This window comes from Sciurus vulgaris (genome assembly GCF_902686455.1).
Source record: "Sciurus vulgaris genome assembly, chromosome: 11".
In the NCBI taxonomy this organism is placed as follows: domain Eukaryota; kingdom Metazoa; phylum Chordata; class Mammalia; order Rodentia; family Sciuridae; genus Sciurus; species Sciurus vulgaris.
In genome coordinates this window covers 6,407,166-6,425,054 of record NC_136472.1, presented here as the reverse complement: position 1 = coordinate 6,425,054, position 17,889 = coordinate 6,407,166, and the positions used below count along the sequence as shown (strand labels likewise).

At 64.1% G+C, this 17,889-nt stretch overlaps 1 protein-coding gene across 5 annotated transcripts; it reads left to right on the top strand.

The window, feature by feature from the left end:
- The first annotated feature begins 8,238 nt into the window (after positions 1-8,238).
- On the top strand, positions 8,239-17,242 carry ALDH3B1 (aldehyde dehydrogenase 3 family member B1). Of its 5 annotated transcripts, none has more exons than XM_079103186.1 (9): positions 8,239-8,404; positions 10,151-10,246; positions 10,345-10,465; positions 10,707-10,792; positions 11,170-11,251; positions 12,825-13,211; positions 13,593-13,759; positions 15,437-15,536; positions 16,627-17,242. In XM_079103186.1, the coding sequence occupies exons 1-9, from the start codon at positions 8,243-8,245 to the stop codon at positions 16,815-16,817; spliced, it is 1,392 nt and encodes a 463-aa protein (XP_078959312.1). In that variant the 5' UTR covers positions 8,239-8,242; the 3' UTR covers positions 16,818-17,242. The 5 variants fall into 5 exon arrangements, with proteins under 5 accessions (XP_078959312.1, XP_078959311.1, XP_078959314.1 ...); XM_079103185.1 differs by having other exon boundaries at positions 8,242-8,404; positions 10,151-10,261; XM_079103188.1 differs by lacking the exons at positions 8,239-8,404; positions 10,151-10,246; positions 11,170-11,251 and having other exon boundaries at positions 10,441-10,465.
- Positions 17,243-17,889: the final 647 nt, after the last annotated feature.

The following is a 17,889-nucleotide window of genomic DNA, read 5'->3' as shown; positions in this document are numbered from 1 at the left end:
GCAGTGGCTTTTAAGTTGACTGCGTGATGCTGGAGGACTTACAGGGCCTTGTCCCTGGCGAGGGTCTCATTGGCTCTCACCTCATCCTGTGGTTGTCAAAGCCTCCTGCCGGTCTGCAGAGAAGAGGTGACAGGCCAGGCTGTGAAGGGTGACACTGTTCTCTGCCCAGGGGTTTATTTCATGCCATCTCTGTCCTACTCAGGGGGTCCCTGCCTCACACCCAGCCCTGGGGGCAGGCAGTGCTGACCCCAGGACGCCCTGACCCACTCTTCCGTCCCCAGCAGAGCCAACCGCCTGTCCTGGGTCTCCTGCTCAAAGATGGAGCCCGCTTACCTTGCCAGGAAGTCCTGAGGCGGCTGGCGAAGTCCCTGTCAAGACCAGATGAGCGACCAGTGTGACCTGCAGGACAGAGCTCAGCAAGGCCAGGGTCCCACCCCACCCGGCCAGGCTGTGGCAGTTCGTGTGACTCCCACTAACGGGCAGCCGGGTCCCCCTCGCTCTCCCTAAGTGGTCACCTCTGTAACAAGGTTTTATTTTTTGTTCTCACTATGACCATAATTGATGTTCCCCCCAGAAAAGCAAGCAGGAGTGAATAAGCCCCTCCAGTTGGAACCCCTGGAACAAGCCCTGGGGACATTGTCAACTGTGTGACTCCAACACAGTGCTGGGCCTGGGGCTCCACCCGCCAGCACCCTGTCCCCGCCTCGAGGTCACCTGGCAACTATTTTGCAATCGAAAGCAATGGGGTGACAGTCCTCAGCCCTGGCGTCACGTGAGCCGAGGACGCCACCCAGCACCAGCAGAGCCTGTGTCCAGGCAGCAGTGGCTGCTGCCGTTAGCTGAGATGTGAGACCCGGGCACGAGGGCTCTCCCAGGCTGGGGACCCAGCCTGCCTGCCACCCTGGGAAGGTGCTTGGGTGGGACAATAAGAAAACACCCCGACGACTGCCTTCCATGGGGCACCAGATGCAGGAGTGACTGCTGCAAGGCTTCTCCAGGCTCACAGGAGCCCAGCCTCCAGAGGCCGTGCTGACAGGACGCAGAAGCCAAGTGCTCCTTGAGGCTCAGTGGCCACTCAGTGGCTCCCCGGGGGCAGGGGCATCTCTGGCCTGCGCAGAATCCTGCCAGCTGTGCCCATTGTCGGGCTGTGGCTCGGCCCAGGAAGGAGGGTTCCGGGCTCTGGAAGTGGAGAGAGGGTGTGAGGCGCGGTGGGAGAGTGGACATGCCGCATTCGGAGGGGGCAGCAGCCCACCCCCCAGGCCTTTCCATAGGCTGTCTGTGCAGGTCAGACAAGGAGGCAGAGTGCCCCAGGAGCCCAGAGGGCACACGCTCACAGCCACGTTCACGACCTTGAGCACCCACGCTGAATCGGGGTGTCTGTGACCTTGAGTACTCAGGCTGAATCGGGGTGTCCGTGACCTTGAGCACCCATGCTAATTCATGGTGTCTGTGACCTTGAGCACCCACGCTGAATTGGGGTGTTGTGACCTTGGCTACAAACTAAAAACAGCCTGCCGGAAGCCACAGCCTGGGAGCTGACTGTAGCCACCCCGGGCCTGCAGTGGGCGATGGGCAGTCACTGTGCGCAGTGAGTGCTGACCGAGGCCCAGGCACTGCACCCATGGCCTCTGACTCTGCACCCAGGAAGGGCCACAGTGGCCTCAGGAGAGGCCCACTTAGTGGAACCAGGCAGGTCCTGGCCTTCAAGGCCAGAGGGCCAGGGCCTCAGGGGCAAATCCAGCATACCCACCTCCTGGGGAGGGCAGGGAGGGGGCAGGAGGACCCCCACATTCATTGAACACCTCCTGTATGCTTTCCCGGGTGCTTTCCCGATGGGCTCCTTCCGTCCTCACGGGAGCTGTGTGGGGGCAGAATCAACCCACCTTATAGGTGAGGACACTGAGGCCTGAGGAGGGGACACAGCTTGCTCAGGTCACTTAGCAGGTGAGCAGCGCAGCCTGTGGGCAGGTGAGGCCGGGAGATGCTCTGGGAGGGCTGGAAGCCCTGAGCCAGGCTCCCTGGACCCTGAGTGCTGGTGGAGGGGATGAGGGGGTGGGTGGAGCCACCGGAAGCCCCGCCATGCCCACCTGCCCTCCCCTGCCCCTTGCCCCTGCGTCAGAGAGGGGACAAAGGTGAATTTGTGTTCGATTGGAGACTGAACCCAGGAGTGCTCTCCCACCGAGCCCCTTCCCAGCCCTTTTTATTTTTATTTATTTTTTGTTGTTGCAGAGCTGGGATTGAACCCAGGGCCGCATGCGAGGCAAGCACTCTACCCACTGAGCTACATCCCAGGCCCCCTTTTCATTTCTGGAGACAGGGTCTCGCTCACTCGCTGAGGCTGGCTGTGACCTGGGGATCCTCCCGACTCAGCCTCCTGAGTTGCCGGATGACAGGCATGCACCACTGTGACCGGCTAGAGAGGGTCTTTTCATCAGACCCTCCGGACTGAACGCCGGCATGGTGGCTCTGCCAACCAGCGGGCCAGGCTGAGGAGGGGCGGGGAGCTAGGGCCTGGCTCCTCCTGTGGAGCCAAAGCAGAAGGCCCCCACCACAGGGAGGGGCTATTGGGGGGCAGCCCTGACCTGAGCGTCCAGCCAGACCCTCCCAGGACTCAGCCCTCCGCTACAGGATGGGGGCTGAGGGTGGGCACGGAGGGAAGGGCAGGGGGACGGCCAAAGTTGGGGACGCTGGCAGAGGATGGTGGGAGCAAGGGGGTCCGGAGGGCAGTGGTGGGTCCGGCAGGGGACTGAGCCGCCCTCCTGACCTGGAGTTCGGGCAATGGCTCTCGGCCTCCTCCAGGAGGGGTCAGGGCACTTGAAATGCTAACAACTCCAGACCTGCCTGCCGGGATGGACTTATTTCATCCCCACAATCACCTGGGCAGGTGCTAATGTGTCACTGCTACGTATCCCTACCGATGGGAATACAGAAGCACAGGAAGTTGAAGACGCTAACCCGAGGCCACACAGATAAGCGTGAGGACCAGGACTAGAAACCAGGCTCCACCCCACCCCCTCTGTACCAGGCGCTGAGCTACGTGCTGCACTCATTTACCTGTGGACACCCCATGAGAACACCAAGGCCACGAGGCAGTACCAGCAAGGGGCAGGTCTGTCTGGCCCAGACGCGAGCATGGCCCCAGCAGGAAGTTCAGAACCTCTGAGTCCCCCACACAGCTCAATGCAGGGCCTGGGCGGACCCTCCCATCAGAGTTGGCTCCAAGAGTAACCCCTCTGGGTCCTGCCCAGAGGCCCCTTTATCCTGGGCCACAACTGTCAGGCCCACTGAGCCTCAGGACCCCCCAGGGGTAAGGAGAAAGGTGAGGTAGCCTCCCACCCGGGGGCGGGGGGGGGGCTCCGCACCCAGCACAGGTGAGGACCCATCCCAGGAAGGCAGACCTCCCTAGCAACCTCATTCCAGGCTGTTTCTGAATTCGTGACAAGTTCAAGGCCAGCAGGGGATCCCCTGGTAGCTCTCTGGCCAGAGAGGGGGTCCTCAGGACCTTGCAACACCCCTTACCCACCAGGACCTCCCCAGCTGGGCTCCCAGTTTGCTGTGTGGCTTTAGACCTGTGACCACCCCTCTCTGAGTCTAGTTAGTTCCTGGCTGAAAGCTTCAGGCTCACCCTCAGCTCAGCCCTGTCTGTCACCAGCTCTCTCTGCCTTTGCTTCAGTCTGGCTCAGCTCCAGAGAGCAGCAGAGCAGGCTGTCACATGCTGAGTCACGTGACAGGTGGCGGCTGGGGGCTCCATCCCACACAGAGAGCGGGGCCATCGGTGGCCCCCATCCCTTCCCTTACCCCCGCTAGCTGAGTCCTCCGGGGTGTCAGAGCAGATGGAGCTGAGGCTGCAGGACCTCTCCCACCCTCCCAGGTAGGCCCGGGAGCCGGGGGTGGGGCAGTGATGAGTGTCTCCCAGGTGCAAGGTCGGCCCAGAGGCCCTGGCCCGGGAGCCTCCAGGCAGACCCAGGGCACCAGCAGGGAGGGGACGCAGCGGCAGTGGCACAGCTGTCCCTGCCACACGGCTGGAACCCAAGCTCCCGTCTAACCCAGCCGCTGCTCGGCTCCACAGGTGTGCAGGTAGGGCCCCAGCCACAGCTCTGCCTGAGGAGCGGGAGCGCAAGATCCCCCAGGGGGACGGGGTGACAGGGTGACATGGTGACAGCAGCGTCTGATCACCCTCCTAGGCAGTGGAGACGGTGTTGTCCCGGGAGGCAGAGGGACACCTGCCTTGGAGCAAGAAGCCCTGCCACTCACGCCCTAGGTGACCAAGTCCCATCCCCTTTCTGGGTGCCAGTTTCCTCGTCTGTCAGGTTTTGGGGGTGACAGGCTCTGTGCAGGGGGTGCTGCCTGGGGTGGTGCTGTGGACAGATACGCAGAGGCCCAGGAAGCAGCAGGCAGTGTGCTCACTGTCCTGGGGTTGGGTTTCTGGACTCCAGCCATTCTGGGTCTGACCTCTTTATTTTGCAGACGGGGAAACAGAGGCTCGGAGAAGGGGAGGCTGAGGCAGGTGGACAGGATCTTTCTGGGCCCCATTTCGCATCTTGATTCCCAGGTCCGCTGCCCTGGCTTCACCTGAGGCTGGGCCCTGTGGCTCGGAATCCACAGACGGCGTGGCCTGGTGCCGCCCTCGCTGGGTAGCTCCTCCGGGGTTCAGGAAAGGACTAGAGGCTTCTGGAGGAAGTGGCGGTAAAATCTTGCTTTACAGCTTCCAGCGGCCTGGAGTCAGTCAGGCGCGAGGCCAAGGGTGCCCCGCCCTGGAGGCTGGCCTGCCTTGGACATTTTGTAACGGCAGGGAAGGGCAGGGCCCTGCTGAGCAGGGACAGCCAGGAGGAAGGGCGGCGCGGCCGGGCCTCAGGTACTGTACCCCAGGCAGGCTGTGTGCTGATGAGTCAGGGCCAGGACCGGCTCAGCCCTGGGTTGCTGGCTGCCCTTGCAGGCGGCTGCTCAGGGCACACACAGGCTCGCTGTGTCCTCAGCCCACGGCCAGGGTAGAAGCAGGAGGAAGAGTGGAGGAGGAGGGCCAGGCGAGGCACAGGGCGCCGGGCCCATTGACCAGCAGGCGGCCTCACTCTGTGGGAGCTGCTGCCGGGCCCCCTTCCTGCTGGGGTCCTGGACATCCTGTGAGGCCTCAGGAGGGAATACACTGTGACCCTGGAGGGGGCAAGAGTCTATTCAGACGACAGCCACCTCCTGGGCACTGCCGCACAGGCCAGGGCTGGCAGGGTCACTCATCAGTGGAGAACTCAGGGCCCAGGAAGGAGGGCTGGAGGACCACCCTGCCTGGAAGAGGGGCTCCTGCCAGAGGGACTTCTAGGATCAGGGATCACCCCTCCATGGTGGGATGCACCGGTCCCAGCTCCCGAGGAGCCCATGGAGGGACAGGCCACTTCCCAGAGCTTTGGGGGACCCTGTAAACCCAGGTAAAGGCTGAACGACCGAGGATTCGAATTGGAACTCAGGGGGTGGGGCATGTGGGACCCTGAGTTCTCCCAGTGCCCCAGCCTCTGGCAGCTGTGAGGGGGTCCCCGGGCCTTGGACCACCTGCCACTCACCTCCCCGCCCACACCTGGGTCTCGGGCTTCGTCCCTACCTCTCCTGGCACCCACACTAGGTCAGGTCTCCCGCGGGGCTCCCGACCCAGGGGCTCCTCTCCCTCGCCCTCTCTGTACGTCTGTGCCTCACAGTCTGTCTGAATAACAGTCACTCAGAGCCCCAGCTGGTCCTTGCACTGAGCGCCCCTGAAGTTTTATACTTGAAACTGGGTCCCTGCCCCCAACAGTGCTGTGGGGTGGCACCGCCGCATTTCACAGATGGGAAAAGTGAGACCCAGAGATCAAGAGACTCACCTGAGCTCCCCTAGCACGTAGGCAGAGTTGCTGGGGGTTCGAAGCCAGGTGGCACTGGCAGGGATACTCTCAGAAGTCCAGTGGCACAGGCCTGGCGAGCAGCTCGGTGACAGAGCTCTTGCCTAGAACATATGAGGCCCTGGATTTGATCCCAGCGTGGAAACGGAACGAAATGAAAAAGCCGGAAGGCAGGAGGACAGCAAGCGGCAGGACGTGCTCCCCAGGCCGCCGGCAGCACCGGACTGCGGGGCACGGGTGGGGACCCGTGGGGGGAGCAGACGGAGTCACCCTGCCCTGCGAGCAGCTCGGTGCCAACACCCATGGCAAGCCCCATGTCGGCCCACCGCCGGGAGGGAAGTGGCCAGGCCTCCCCTGGCCCCCAGAGCACACAGGCCAGTCTTCTTTCCACCCTCAAATGCTGCAGACACTCCTGCCCGCCCTCCTTCACAGAGGCCCCTGGGCTGCAACCCTGGCCCTCGGCTGCCCAGCCCAGGGAGGGGAAGGGCCTTGGGCCCCGCCTGGCACAGCGGGCACGGGCAGGGTCGAGTCAGGAGGCGATGGCATGGGAAGAGCACCACTGGGCGCCTCACTCAAAGGCAAGTGCCCGCCTGGCCCTGGGTCCCTTTCCCAGGACTCTGGCTGCCCCTCACACAGGGCTGAGGACTGTGCTAAGCCAGGGGTGGATCTGGTTTCCAGCCTGAAGAATGTGGTGGCCTCAGGCGAGCTGCATGCCCACTGTGTCCTGGGCTCCATCTCTTCCGACAGGGTGAACGATGGCACCCAGCTGTTGTCCTGTTTAAGAGAGGCAGGGCACACGGCCTTCAGACCTGAGTGAGGGGCCCACAGAGCAGGACTGCGGGCCCCTGGCCCAGCCCAGTGTCTGACACAGGACTCTCCTGTGTCCACAATGGCTGCTCGGCTGCCCTGACAGGTCACAGCCCAGGGTCCCTGATCCTGGGCAGAAGATGGCCTGGCCCCTCCGCTGGCCTGGGTCCTGCCCAGCTCCCCACCCTCGAGGGCCTTGCTGGGGTCCTCAGCCCAGAGTGACCAATCGTGGGGGCATGGCCATGCCAGGGCCCTCCAGGAAAGATGTGCACCCTGCTGCCTGGGCTCACTGTTGCTAGGAGCCACCGCTGGAATGTTCCACCCAGACCCATCGCCACAGAGCTCCCTGCCCACAGGCCCCTGTTGGCCTTGCGTGCTTTACATTTCTGTGGGCTCTGAGAGACTCTGCTGGAAGGCTGGTGGGGCGGGCGCCCTGGCCTGCAGCGTCCATCAGCAGCAGTGAGACGGCACCTGGGAGAGGAGTCAATATTTGTAGACCTCTTAGTAAAAACGGCTGCAGCTGACCTGGCCAGCCCTGAGCCCAGAACTGGCAAGTGCTTTACGCTGCATTGTGTCGTGGCCCAGGGAACCAGGGGCTAGCTTTGTCCCCACGTTAAGGACAAGGACACCCAGGCAGGGGGCCAGGGCCCTGCCCAGGGCCTCACAGCTTAAGAGGTCTAGCCCGGATCCCAGCCCCTTGGCAGCTCTGGAGCAGGCGGGCGCCACTTTGACAGCTGCCGTGGGCTGCATTGTGCCTCCAGCTGGCAAGGAGGTGGGGCACTGAGACCCAGAGGACAGGTGAAGTAGGCTGACAGGGCTGGCATCCAGGCTCAGGGGAGGCAGCAGAGAGAGGCCGAGGCCGAGACTGGGGAGGTGGATGGAGGGTCACTGGGCATTTACCATGGTGCCCCCTGTACAGGGGGAGCCCAGGCGAGGGGCGGCCCGGAGACGGGAGGGGGCGTCGCTCAGACCTGAGGGGACAGGTGGGAGCGGGTCCCCTGCACCAGGCTGCGTGGGTGTGTGCCGCAGCATCATCAGAGGGGCCTCAAGGGAACAGGAGCGCCCCGCCCTGGCTGGGGGCACCAAGCCTCCACTGACTGCCCCTGGCTCCTCGTCACCTCCTGTGAGCACGCGGACTGGGCTGGAGTGGGCAGCAGGGCCTGGGGGCCTGAGTTCTTCCCCCTTGTGCCAGGGCAACTGGGGTGCAGGGGGAGTGGCCACTGCCCAGGACACCCAGGCCTCAAGTGCCACGCCCTGGCCTCCTGCACGGTGCCCACGCCGGGAGCAGGGAGGACAGATCTCTGAGTCTGGCACATTCCAAGGGCTAGCCGTGGTGGCAGATGGCAAACTGTCCCTCCATTCATTGTGCTCCTGGCTACTCGGAGGCACCGGAGCAGGGCAGGACCATGACTTGGGGCTGTGCTACATAGCTGCCCAGGTCTAGGGGCCCGGGAGCAGTGGCCCCAAGCCACACCCACTCCCGAGACACCCGGAGCTCCCCGGACACAGGGAGTGGTCCCGGGCCTGGGGCAGCTGGAGGACACTCAATTCTCACCACCCTGTCCAGCAGGATGGACCCCTTCGAGGACACGCTGCGGCGGCTGCGGGAGGCCTTCGCCTCGGGGCGGACGCGGCCGGCGGAGTTCCGGGCGGCGCAGTTGGAGGGCCTGGGCCGCTTCCTGAGGGACAACAGGCAGCTGCTGCTGGACGCACTGGCCCAGGACCTGCACAAGGTGGCCGGGCCAGGTGTGGGTGCCCTGCGGGTGGAGGGGTCAGGGTAGCGCAGCTGGGACAAAGGGACTGAAAGCCACCAGGTCCCGGTTCCTGTCCCAGGTCAGAACCTGCCGCCTGCCTTCATCCAGCCACCCAGTCCTCCGTTCAACGGCAGCTCTTACGTGCTGGGTACTGTGGAGGCTCTGGGCACACAGGGCACAAGGACAAGGCCCCAGTCCACAGGGCTGACCCTCTGGTAGGGGGCAATACAACAGTACAGATGTGGCACAGCATGCTGGGTGGTAATAAGTGGCATGGAGACACCCCAGTGAGAGGGTGGAGGGGGCCGGACCCGGCGCTGGTTTTCACATGGGAGGGGGAAGGCTTCTCGAAGAGGGGGCATTAGAGCAGAGACACAGAGAGGGAAAGAGGGAGCTCCTGGAGCTGGGGAGTGGCTGCCTGTGTAGCATGTACAAAGGTCCTGAGGCAGGAGGACTGGGTGTATTTGAGGAGCTGCAAAGAGACCAGTGTGGCTGGAGGGAATGGGAGAGAGAGAAATGGAAGGTGAGGCCTGGGAGGTGGGACACAGTGGGCAGGGCCATCGAGGACTTCAGAGGACTTTGGCCTCACTCTGGGTACAGTGGGCGTCACAGGCTCTGTCCGAACACGGGAGGCCCGCAGGCTCAGACCCTACCCCGCAGCAGCTGCAGTGGAGACCCCAGAAACATGCCGTGGCAGCCAGTCCCCCAGCCCTCACCTGGCAAGGCCCATGGCTTGACCACACCTGCCCCAGGACAGCTGTCCCAGGGGCTGCCCAGAATCCTCCTCTGGGCAGATCATCTGCAGCTTTTGCCTCCCCCAGACCCACCCCAGCCTGTTGGGCTCCCCAGGGAGTGACTCTCCTGCCACCCCTGAGCCCCTGCCAGCTTTTGGCCGGGCCAGCCAGCCACCTCTGAGACCTGACCCAACCGGGCTGTCTGGTCCCCTTTCCCCTCAGCTCTGGTTTCACTTCTAGTTCCCGTCCTGACGCTGGGAGCCCAGGAAACTCAACCTGGTCCCTCCTTCTGACCATGACCAGCCCACTGTCCCCACCCCAGCAGGAGTGTCTGCCCAGAGCTGGATCCTCTCACGTGCCCAGCAGCTTTTAGCTGTGCGTCACTCCCAGTTACCCCTAGAGAAGGCTCAGAAAGGACACGTTCTTGCCCAGAGACACACAGCCAGGAAGGGCCCAGTCAGGGCTCAACCCTGACTCCAGACGGCCTACTCTCCAGAGTCCCAGAGGTCAGCAGATCCAGACTCTTCCAGGTCCCAGGCAACCTAACCAGCTACTGGGCTTGAGAGGCGGGGCTGAGGACACAGGCGTGGCTGAAAGCATGCTGGAACCCAGCTCAGCCACGAGGGGCGCGGGCGGGCACGCACGTCCTCTGAAGCTACGGTCCCTCCTCCAGGGGCCCAGCTCTGGCCTTGGCCCTGCTGCTGCATTTCCTGCCTCTGGACCCGACCGTCCCAGCATCCTGCAGTCCCATAGCCCTCTGCTCTGACACAGGAGAGCCCGACCTGTAATGGCTCTGGCCATGGCCTCCAGAGGCCAGCAGCCCACTGGCTGTCTTTCCTGGGGCTGGGATCAGGGCACACCAGCCGACTCAACATAGCCACGGATAAGCTCAGGGTCACACCGAGCAGGGAGTGAGCCAAGGGTGTCACTAGCAGCAGGCCCTGTGTCCTCCCCAGCTCCGGTTACCCGCTGACCCCGGCTTTCCCCACAGTCCACCTTTGAGGCAGAGGTGTCTGAGATCGCCATCAGCCAGAGCGAGGTTGACCTGGCCCTCAGGAACCTGCAGGCGTGGATGAAGGACGAGAGGGTGTCCAAGAACCTGGTGAGAGGCCCAGGGGCCAGGGCGGGCAGGCAGGCTCCCGTGGGGTGGCCTCCTTGGGCGCCTCACTGTTCACCCCTGCCCAGGCTACGCAGCTGGACTCGGCCTTCATCCGCAAGGAGCCCTTCGGCCTGGTGCTCATCATTGCTCCCTGGAACTACCCCCTGAACCTCACGCTCGTGCCCCTGGTGGGGGCCATCGCGGCAGGTGAGCGGAGCCTGCGCCGTCCCATAGCCCTGCCCCAGGTCTCAGGGCCCCACCGGGGCCAGAGGGACATGTGGGAACCAGGACCAGGTGTTTCCATCCAGCCCACTGTCCAGGGCTGTGTGGCCTCAGCGTTTTCTGGTCCCCTCAGCCAGTCTTCATCTGACAGTGGGTGGGAACAGCACCTGCCCTGCGGGCTGTGGCCTGGGCAGACCCCACCCAGCCTGCTCGCAACGCCCTGCAGGGAACTGTGTGGTGCTGAAGCCCTCGGAGATCAGCAAGAGCATGGAGAAGGTCCTGGCCGAGGTGCTGCCCCGCTACCTGGACCAGGTGAGCCGCGCTGTGGAGCCAGACAGACGGGCAGGCAGGGCCCGCAGGCTGGGCAGGCCCTACTGTGGGAGGAGCCAAGTCCTGAGCTCAGTGCTATCTCTTCCGAGTTGTGTGGCCTTGGCCAGGCCTCCAGGCCCTCGATTTCCCTCTGCACAGCTGGGGCACGGTCCCTGGGAGCCCCAGGTCTGTCTCCAGCTGCCCAGCCCAGTCCCATCCCCTCTCAGCCCCATACCTGTTGGACTGGGACTGCCGATGCCCAGTCCCATGGGGATCCCCATCCCACCCAGTCTGGGTCAGGTCAGGCAGGGGCCGGGGCCAGGCGGCAGGCCTCCCTCTGGGCTCTGAGGCTGGGACCCCCTGCCTGTGGCACCTTGCAGGGCTGCTTCGCAGTGGTGCTGGGCGGGCCCGCGGAGACCGCGCAGCTGCTGGAGCACAGGTTCGACCACGTCTTCTTCACAGGTGAGGAGAGGAGGCTGGGGGATCCCACCCTGACTCCAGGAGTCTGGAAGGAGCGGAGCAGGCGGCAGCCACCGCTGACCCAGACCCAGACCAGGCAAGCGCCGGTGGGTGTCCTGGGGGCGCATCTCTCGACCAGGCAGGGAGCAGACCTGGTCCCTCAGGACCCCTCAAAAAGGCACCGGGTCCCATGAACAGGGCCACCACCCACTTCTGCCAACCACAATCTTGTGGATCAAGCATCTGGCCTAGCTTCACCTGTGTCCTCAGCCTGGCCGTACATCCCAGGGACAGTGACCCACTGCAGGCCAGACAGATGAGGAACTGGGTCCAGGTGATGAAAGTTCCCACCCTGGGTCACTCGCTGCCCAGGACAGGATCTGCACCCAAGCCCTCGGAGAGAGTCGATCCAGAGGTCCCCAGTCATCATGCTAGTCAGACACCTCCTGGCTTCGTCACCAGGTTGAAATTTCCACAAGAGACACAATGGCAGAGGCAGCGGGAGGCAGCGTGGCCAGGTCTGAGCAATTGGGACACCAGAGTAGGGGAAACGGGAGGCGCTGACCTTGCCCTTCTCCCCTCTAGGCCCTGCCTCAAGCCCAGGACAAGCACTGCCTGCCCCCACCTGGTCACAGGGAGGCCAGTGGAGCAGGAGGGTCTGCTGGCAGCTCCTGTCGTCCCCATGGGAGGGAGGAGCAGGGCCAGGGAGGGCCCCGGTCGCTCCTCCACCCACACCCTGGTTGTGCCTCAACCAGATGTTGAGGCAGCGTGAGACTCCAGAGGCTGGCTTCTAGGCCAGGTCCTCAGGGTGGCCTGCACAGAGGCTGCGCCCCAACCTTTCTAGGCCAGTTTCCTCATCTGCAAAACTGGGGCGCTCTAAATCACAGGTCCGTCCTGAGGGTGGAGGAAAGGACAGATGGAATCCTTTCCAGACTTGGCCCCGAAAGCTCCGTTCTGTCCTCCCACCCTGGCCAGCTGGCATTTGCTAAGCCAAGTGCCAGACACCACCTGGGCCCTGGGTGCAGCAGGGGCCCAAAAGACAAGACTCTGGAGTTCTGGAGTTAAGGGGACAGAGAGGGAGCAAGGAGTGGGCGGAGAGTTGTGGGGCCGCAGGCCAGGGTAGTGCTGGAGGCTGGGGGCTGCACAGGCCCCACCTGAGCCCGCAGAGCCCTAGACCGGCCTGGGGAGGGGCCCTCTAGACTCAGGAACTCAGGAAGGGAGTTGGGGACAGAGCAGACAGGCAAGCATCAGGCAGGCTGGGGGCTGGTGAGAGGCCACCACAGCTCTAGAGAACGGAGAGCTGGTGGGGAGCAGCATGGCATTTTAGAAAGAATGGCCCACCGGGTGGGCAGGAGACAGGGAGGACCCGGGGCCAGCTCACTACTGGGCTGCAGATTAGTGCCTCTCCGGAGCGTCTGCATTGCTGGGGCTGGTCTGGGAACAGAAGGGCCGGGCCCCAGCTTGTGAGGTGGTAGAGTGGCAAGGAGGCCAGGTGAGGAGGGAGGAGACCAGCCCCAGGCCAAGGCTACCCTGCAGAGTGACCGAAAGGCCACTCTGTTTTTTTTTCCATGCCCAGGGAGCCCCTGCGTGGGCAAGATCGTCATGGCCGCCGCTGCCAAGCACCTGACGCCGGTCACCCTGGAGCTGGGGGGCAAGAACCCCTGCTACGTGGACGACGACTGCGACCCCCAGACCGTGGCCAACCGGGTCGCCTGGTTCCGGTACTTCAACGCCGGCCAGACCTGCGTGGCCCCGGATTACGTGCTGTGCAGCCCCGAGACGCGGGAGCGCCTGCTGCCCGCCCTGCAGAACGCCATCGCCCGCTTCTATGGCGACGACCCCCAGCGCTCCCCCAACCTGGGCCACATCATCAGCCAGAAGCATTTCAAGCGGCTGCAGGGACTGCTGGGCTGTGGCCGCGTGGCCATCGGCGGCCAGAGCGACGAGAGCGAGCGCTACATCGGTGAGCCCCCTCCCCTGCCGCAGCCCACCGGGCTCAGCCCTCCTGGCTGGAGGGGCCAGGCCAGCTCCACAGCCTGGCGCCCGGGGCCGGAACACGAGGGCTCCCCATCGCTGTGGCTCTGAGCCCGTCGCCACCGTTCCAGACTCCGGGTCCGCTGAGCTCGACCCGGTTCTGGGTCCAGAGTTGGTGTGAGCTCCCGTCCTGCCGTCTGCTGGCCCGCGAGGCCAGGACCCCAGATCCTCAGATCCCCAGAGCCCGGGGTGCTGGCAGCTTAGGCCCTGGGCCTCCCTGGCCTGGAGCCTGGGTCCCGGCCCTGCTGAGTCCCCCTCCCCAGGGGTGTCCCCGCTACGGCCCTGGGCTGACCGTCCCTGTGCCTGCCAGCGCCCACCGTGCTGGTGGACGTGCAGGAGACGGAGCCAGTGATGCAGGAGGAGATCTTCGGGCCCATCCTGCCCCTGGTGAGCGTGAGGAGCCTGGATGAAGCCATCGACTTCATCAACCGTCGGGAGAAGCCCCTGGCCCTGTACGCCTTCTCCAACAGCAGCCAGGTGAGCCGCAGGACGAGGGTGTGGTAGCAGCAGAAGGGACACAGTCCCTGTGGGACAGCCCCACAGGACTTCAAGGCTGGCGACCTCATGGCTCTGTTCCTGTCCTTCCCAGGAGTAGCTCCCTGGGGTCTTCTCCAGGGCCCAGTGTCCCTCGGGGTCAGTCTTCTCCATACACCTGGGTTGGTGGCACTGCGCCTAGCCCTGGAGGCACACACTACATGCAGGGGCCACCTGGGGTGTGGAGATGACAAGAGCGTGCAGTTCCCAGAATGGGCCTTGGTCCCCTGCTCAGCCCAGGGCGCAGCCTGAGGGCCCCCAGGGCACAGGGGTGGTGTTCCCAGCCTGACACACCAACAGTCCCCACCACCGCCCACACCCCTCACCCAGCCCATGAGATTCTCCTGTCTGAACAATGGTTTCAAGTACACTTTTTATTTGGGAATAACTGGATTTACAGAAGGGTTTCAAAGACAGTAGAGTTCCCAGGCGCCCCACACCCGGTTGCCCAGCCTCAGGGCCCTGTGGTGAGTCAGAACGAGGAAACCGCCATGGTTCGCCTCTGCAAGCACGCTCTGGCCTTCCTGGGACTGCGCCAGATTCTCCATGAGTGTCCTCCCGGCTCCGGGAGCTAACGGTGCATTCACTGAGCCTCTCAGCTCAGCGCCCGTCCGCGTGAACGTCCCCACCCAGCCTGTCTGGTTCTTCTCAGGACTCCCAGGGGCACTTGGCTTTGGAGAGAATGTCACAGAAGCAAGGGCTGTGCTGGGGTGGGGGGGGCCTTCCCCGGACGGCAGGGCAAACTTCAGGCTGGGCCTGGGGGGCGCACCGTGAATGGAGCCAGGCCCGGGTCTGCTGAGGAGCACTCTGGGCACGGTGCTGTTACACCATCTGCATGTGGTATTTGTTTCTTGAATCCTTTATTTAGGAGAAGGGACTGTGTATTTCTTTGATTCTGTGGGCTACAGAATGTGTCACAGGCTTGGCGGTCCCTGGGTCCTGACCCAACTGCCCAACCAGCCATTCCTCCAAGGACCCTGTTGATCAGGCTCCCTTGACCTTGAGGAAACTGGACCCGGGTTTTGGGCAGGCGGTCATCTGGCCCTTGCCCTCCCTGACCACCAGCACTGGTCCCCCTCTACCTGGCTGTTTGCTGTTAAGGCTGGTCACGAGGGCCTCGGGGACTGGCGCTCCGTACAGCCAAGCTGCCACACAGTGACAATCCAGAGCCGTCCCCGTCCTTCTTCGGACGAACCCAGGCTGAAAGGACGGCCCTTCACTAAGTCAGCCAGGCCACGCTCAGGTTTCCAGACACGGGAACCGCAGCGTCGGGTCCTCGTGTCCCCGTGCTCCCTCCACACGGCCCCTCCCTGAGACTGAGCAGGCACACCAGACCCTCCCGGGATGCCTCCCTGACTACGCGGCACTCCACTGCCATGACACTGTGCACGTCCCCGGTGACACGTCTCCTGCCTCCCCCTTGGGCTGGAGAGTCTGTCCCAGCACACTGCACAGGCCACACGCAAGCGCTCGGGACACACGTCAGTGGTCTGAGGGCTGCGAGCAGCACAGGCCCCGCCTGTCCCGCCGTGCCCACCCTCAGCAGAGGTGGCGGCTCAGACCCTTTGTGAGGAGGCCGGAGCAGCCAGTTCAGCCTCGCACGCCTCTGCTCTCTCCCAGGTGGTCCAACGGGTGCTGGCCCAGACCAGCAGCGGGGGCTTCTGCGGGAATGACGGCTTCATGCACATGACCCTGGCCAGCCTGCCCTTCGGAGGAGTGGGTAGGTGCGCGCCCCGCCCTCTTGCCGTGAGGGAGGGTGGCACAGTGTCACCTGACTTCTTTCTTGCCACAACTGCCTGAGCCCACCCTCAGCGGGGAGCCGCAAGGAGGTCTGCCCCACCGCAGCTCCCCTCCCGGCTGCAGGGGAAGCCTCCGGGCGCTGCACTCGGCACGTGCCGGTGGGCCCACGGCAGCGTTTCCACGGTTTTAAAACCCAACTGTGGCACCTGTCCCCTGTGCACGGCTCGCCTTCCCCGACAGCACAACGTGGCGTCTGCCGTCTGTCCGCAGGCACAGCCACGGGGCTCCGCGCTCCATGCCTGGCTGCCCGCGGCTCCTTCACCCTCCTGCAGCCCCAGGCCAGCCCCTAGGCCAGTCCCTGCCCTCAGCTCCCATCTCAGCTGCAAGGCCCTGGCCTCCAGGTCCGAAAGCCACCGACGGGCCGTGTGACCTGGGGCAGCCACTTCCCCTCGGAGCCCACTTCCCAGCGAAAGGGTAGAGCCAGAGGAGGTCACTCCAGGTCCCGCCACTGTGAGCACCAGAATGAGCAACAGCAGGCCTGGCGAGTGCACCCAGCACTGCCTGGACCTTCCTGAGGGTGGCCGGGGCCACGGCAGCACACGGCAGGCTGAGGCAATGCCGCCTGGCAGTGCAGGCCACGCTGAGGGGGCACACGGCGGCCCTGCCTCCCTGCCTCCCTGCCTCCAGCCTCCTCGAGCCTCGGCTCTCCCTGCGTCACTGACGGCCCCAGCCCCTCGTCCCTCTTCCTCTGCCTCTGGAGGAGAGGGGGTCTGCCTGCAGGCAAATCTGATCCGGCTGCAACCCTGAGGCCCTGATCAAGCCAGGCCTGACTGCAGCACCTTCTGGCCATCCCGTTCCCCACCTGCTGAAGCTCTGCTCTCTCCCTGCTCAGCCTCGATCCGGGCCCTGCACCTCTGAGGCCTCAGTGTCCCCATCTGTCAAGTGGTACCTGCGGGTGGCCTGGCTCTCTCCGAGCTCCCTGCCAGCTGTGGGCTTAAGGCCAGGATAGCGCAGCTCCTGGGCTGGAGGGGAAGCCCGGCCTTAGAGTCCCACCTCCTCTGCCCCTGCAGGCAACAGCGGGATGGGCAGGTACCACGGGAAGTTCTCCTTCGACACCTTCTCCCACCATCGTGCCTGCCTGCTACGCAGCCCCGGCATGGAGAAAATCAACGACCTTCGCTACCCTCCCTACTCTCTGCGCAATCTGAGGGTGCTGCTGGTGGCCATGGAGGAGCGCCGATGCAGCTGCACACTGCTTTGAGCCCACAGGTGTGGGGCATCAGGTGCTGGAGATGTGGGCTAGGGCACAAGGAGACGCCCAGGCGACAGAGCAGCTTGGTCAGCCCCCACCCTCCCGGGGACTCCCTTTTCTGGCCCTCAGCTGCCTGCTAATGAGGACAGGCTGAGGACAGGAGTGTGGGAACAGTGAGTGACCTGTCCCCTGTCATCCATCATGTCCTGGGAAGAAGAGGGCAGATGTGGCACCTCTGAGTCACCCACCTTCCTGAAAAGGGTGCATCAGAGGAGCCCTGGCTTCGGGTCCAGGCCACAGCATGGAACCTGTGTGAACAGGTCATCACTGTCCTCTCTGAGCCTCAGCTCCCCACCTGCAGTGCTGGTGGAGATGACCAGTGGACATCTCTGGAGACTGTTACACAGATTAAATTGGCTAGCTGCTGTCCTGGAGCTGCAGGTGTCCTGTCTTTTCTCCTAGGGGTGCAGGGCTGGAGGGGGTGAGGTGCAGACAGCTGCCTCCCTCTCCTCTCCCACCAGGTGGGGCTGAGATTCCTGGAGCAGCGTTGCCCTTGGCCTCACCAGCTTCTCAGAAGCCCTGCCTACCTCCCCTCAGCATGTCCCACCCTGACTCGCCATCCTGCTCATCCTTGGGGCTCCATCCACTCACTCAGCCATCACACCCAAAACCCTGGGCCTCCTGCTTGATGCACTATCTTCTCTCCCAGGTCCCAGCCTTGAACACGTCCTGGTGAATCTGTTAACGCCCCAGGATTGCTCCAACACATACACAAATCACTCCACCATCACCTCCCTTCTCCCGCAGGCCTGGCTCCTCTCCCCACCTTACCCACCCATCCTCCAAAAGTATGCAGCCACACCTCTGCCAGAGACCCTTCAGTGGCAATCTGTGGCCGACAATCCCTCATCTGCTTCAGTCCCCAGGAGGCTCTGCCCATCTCTCAGGGTTGGAGTCACCAGGCCGACACTCTCTGACCCACGCAGGACAAGCCTGCCTCACCCTACTGTCAGCTCAGGCCCCGTCTCCTCCAGGAAGCCTTCCCAGTCTACCACCCCGAGACACGCAGACTGCGCCAGGG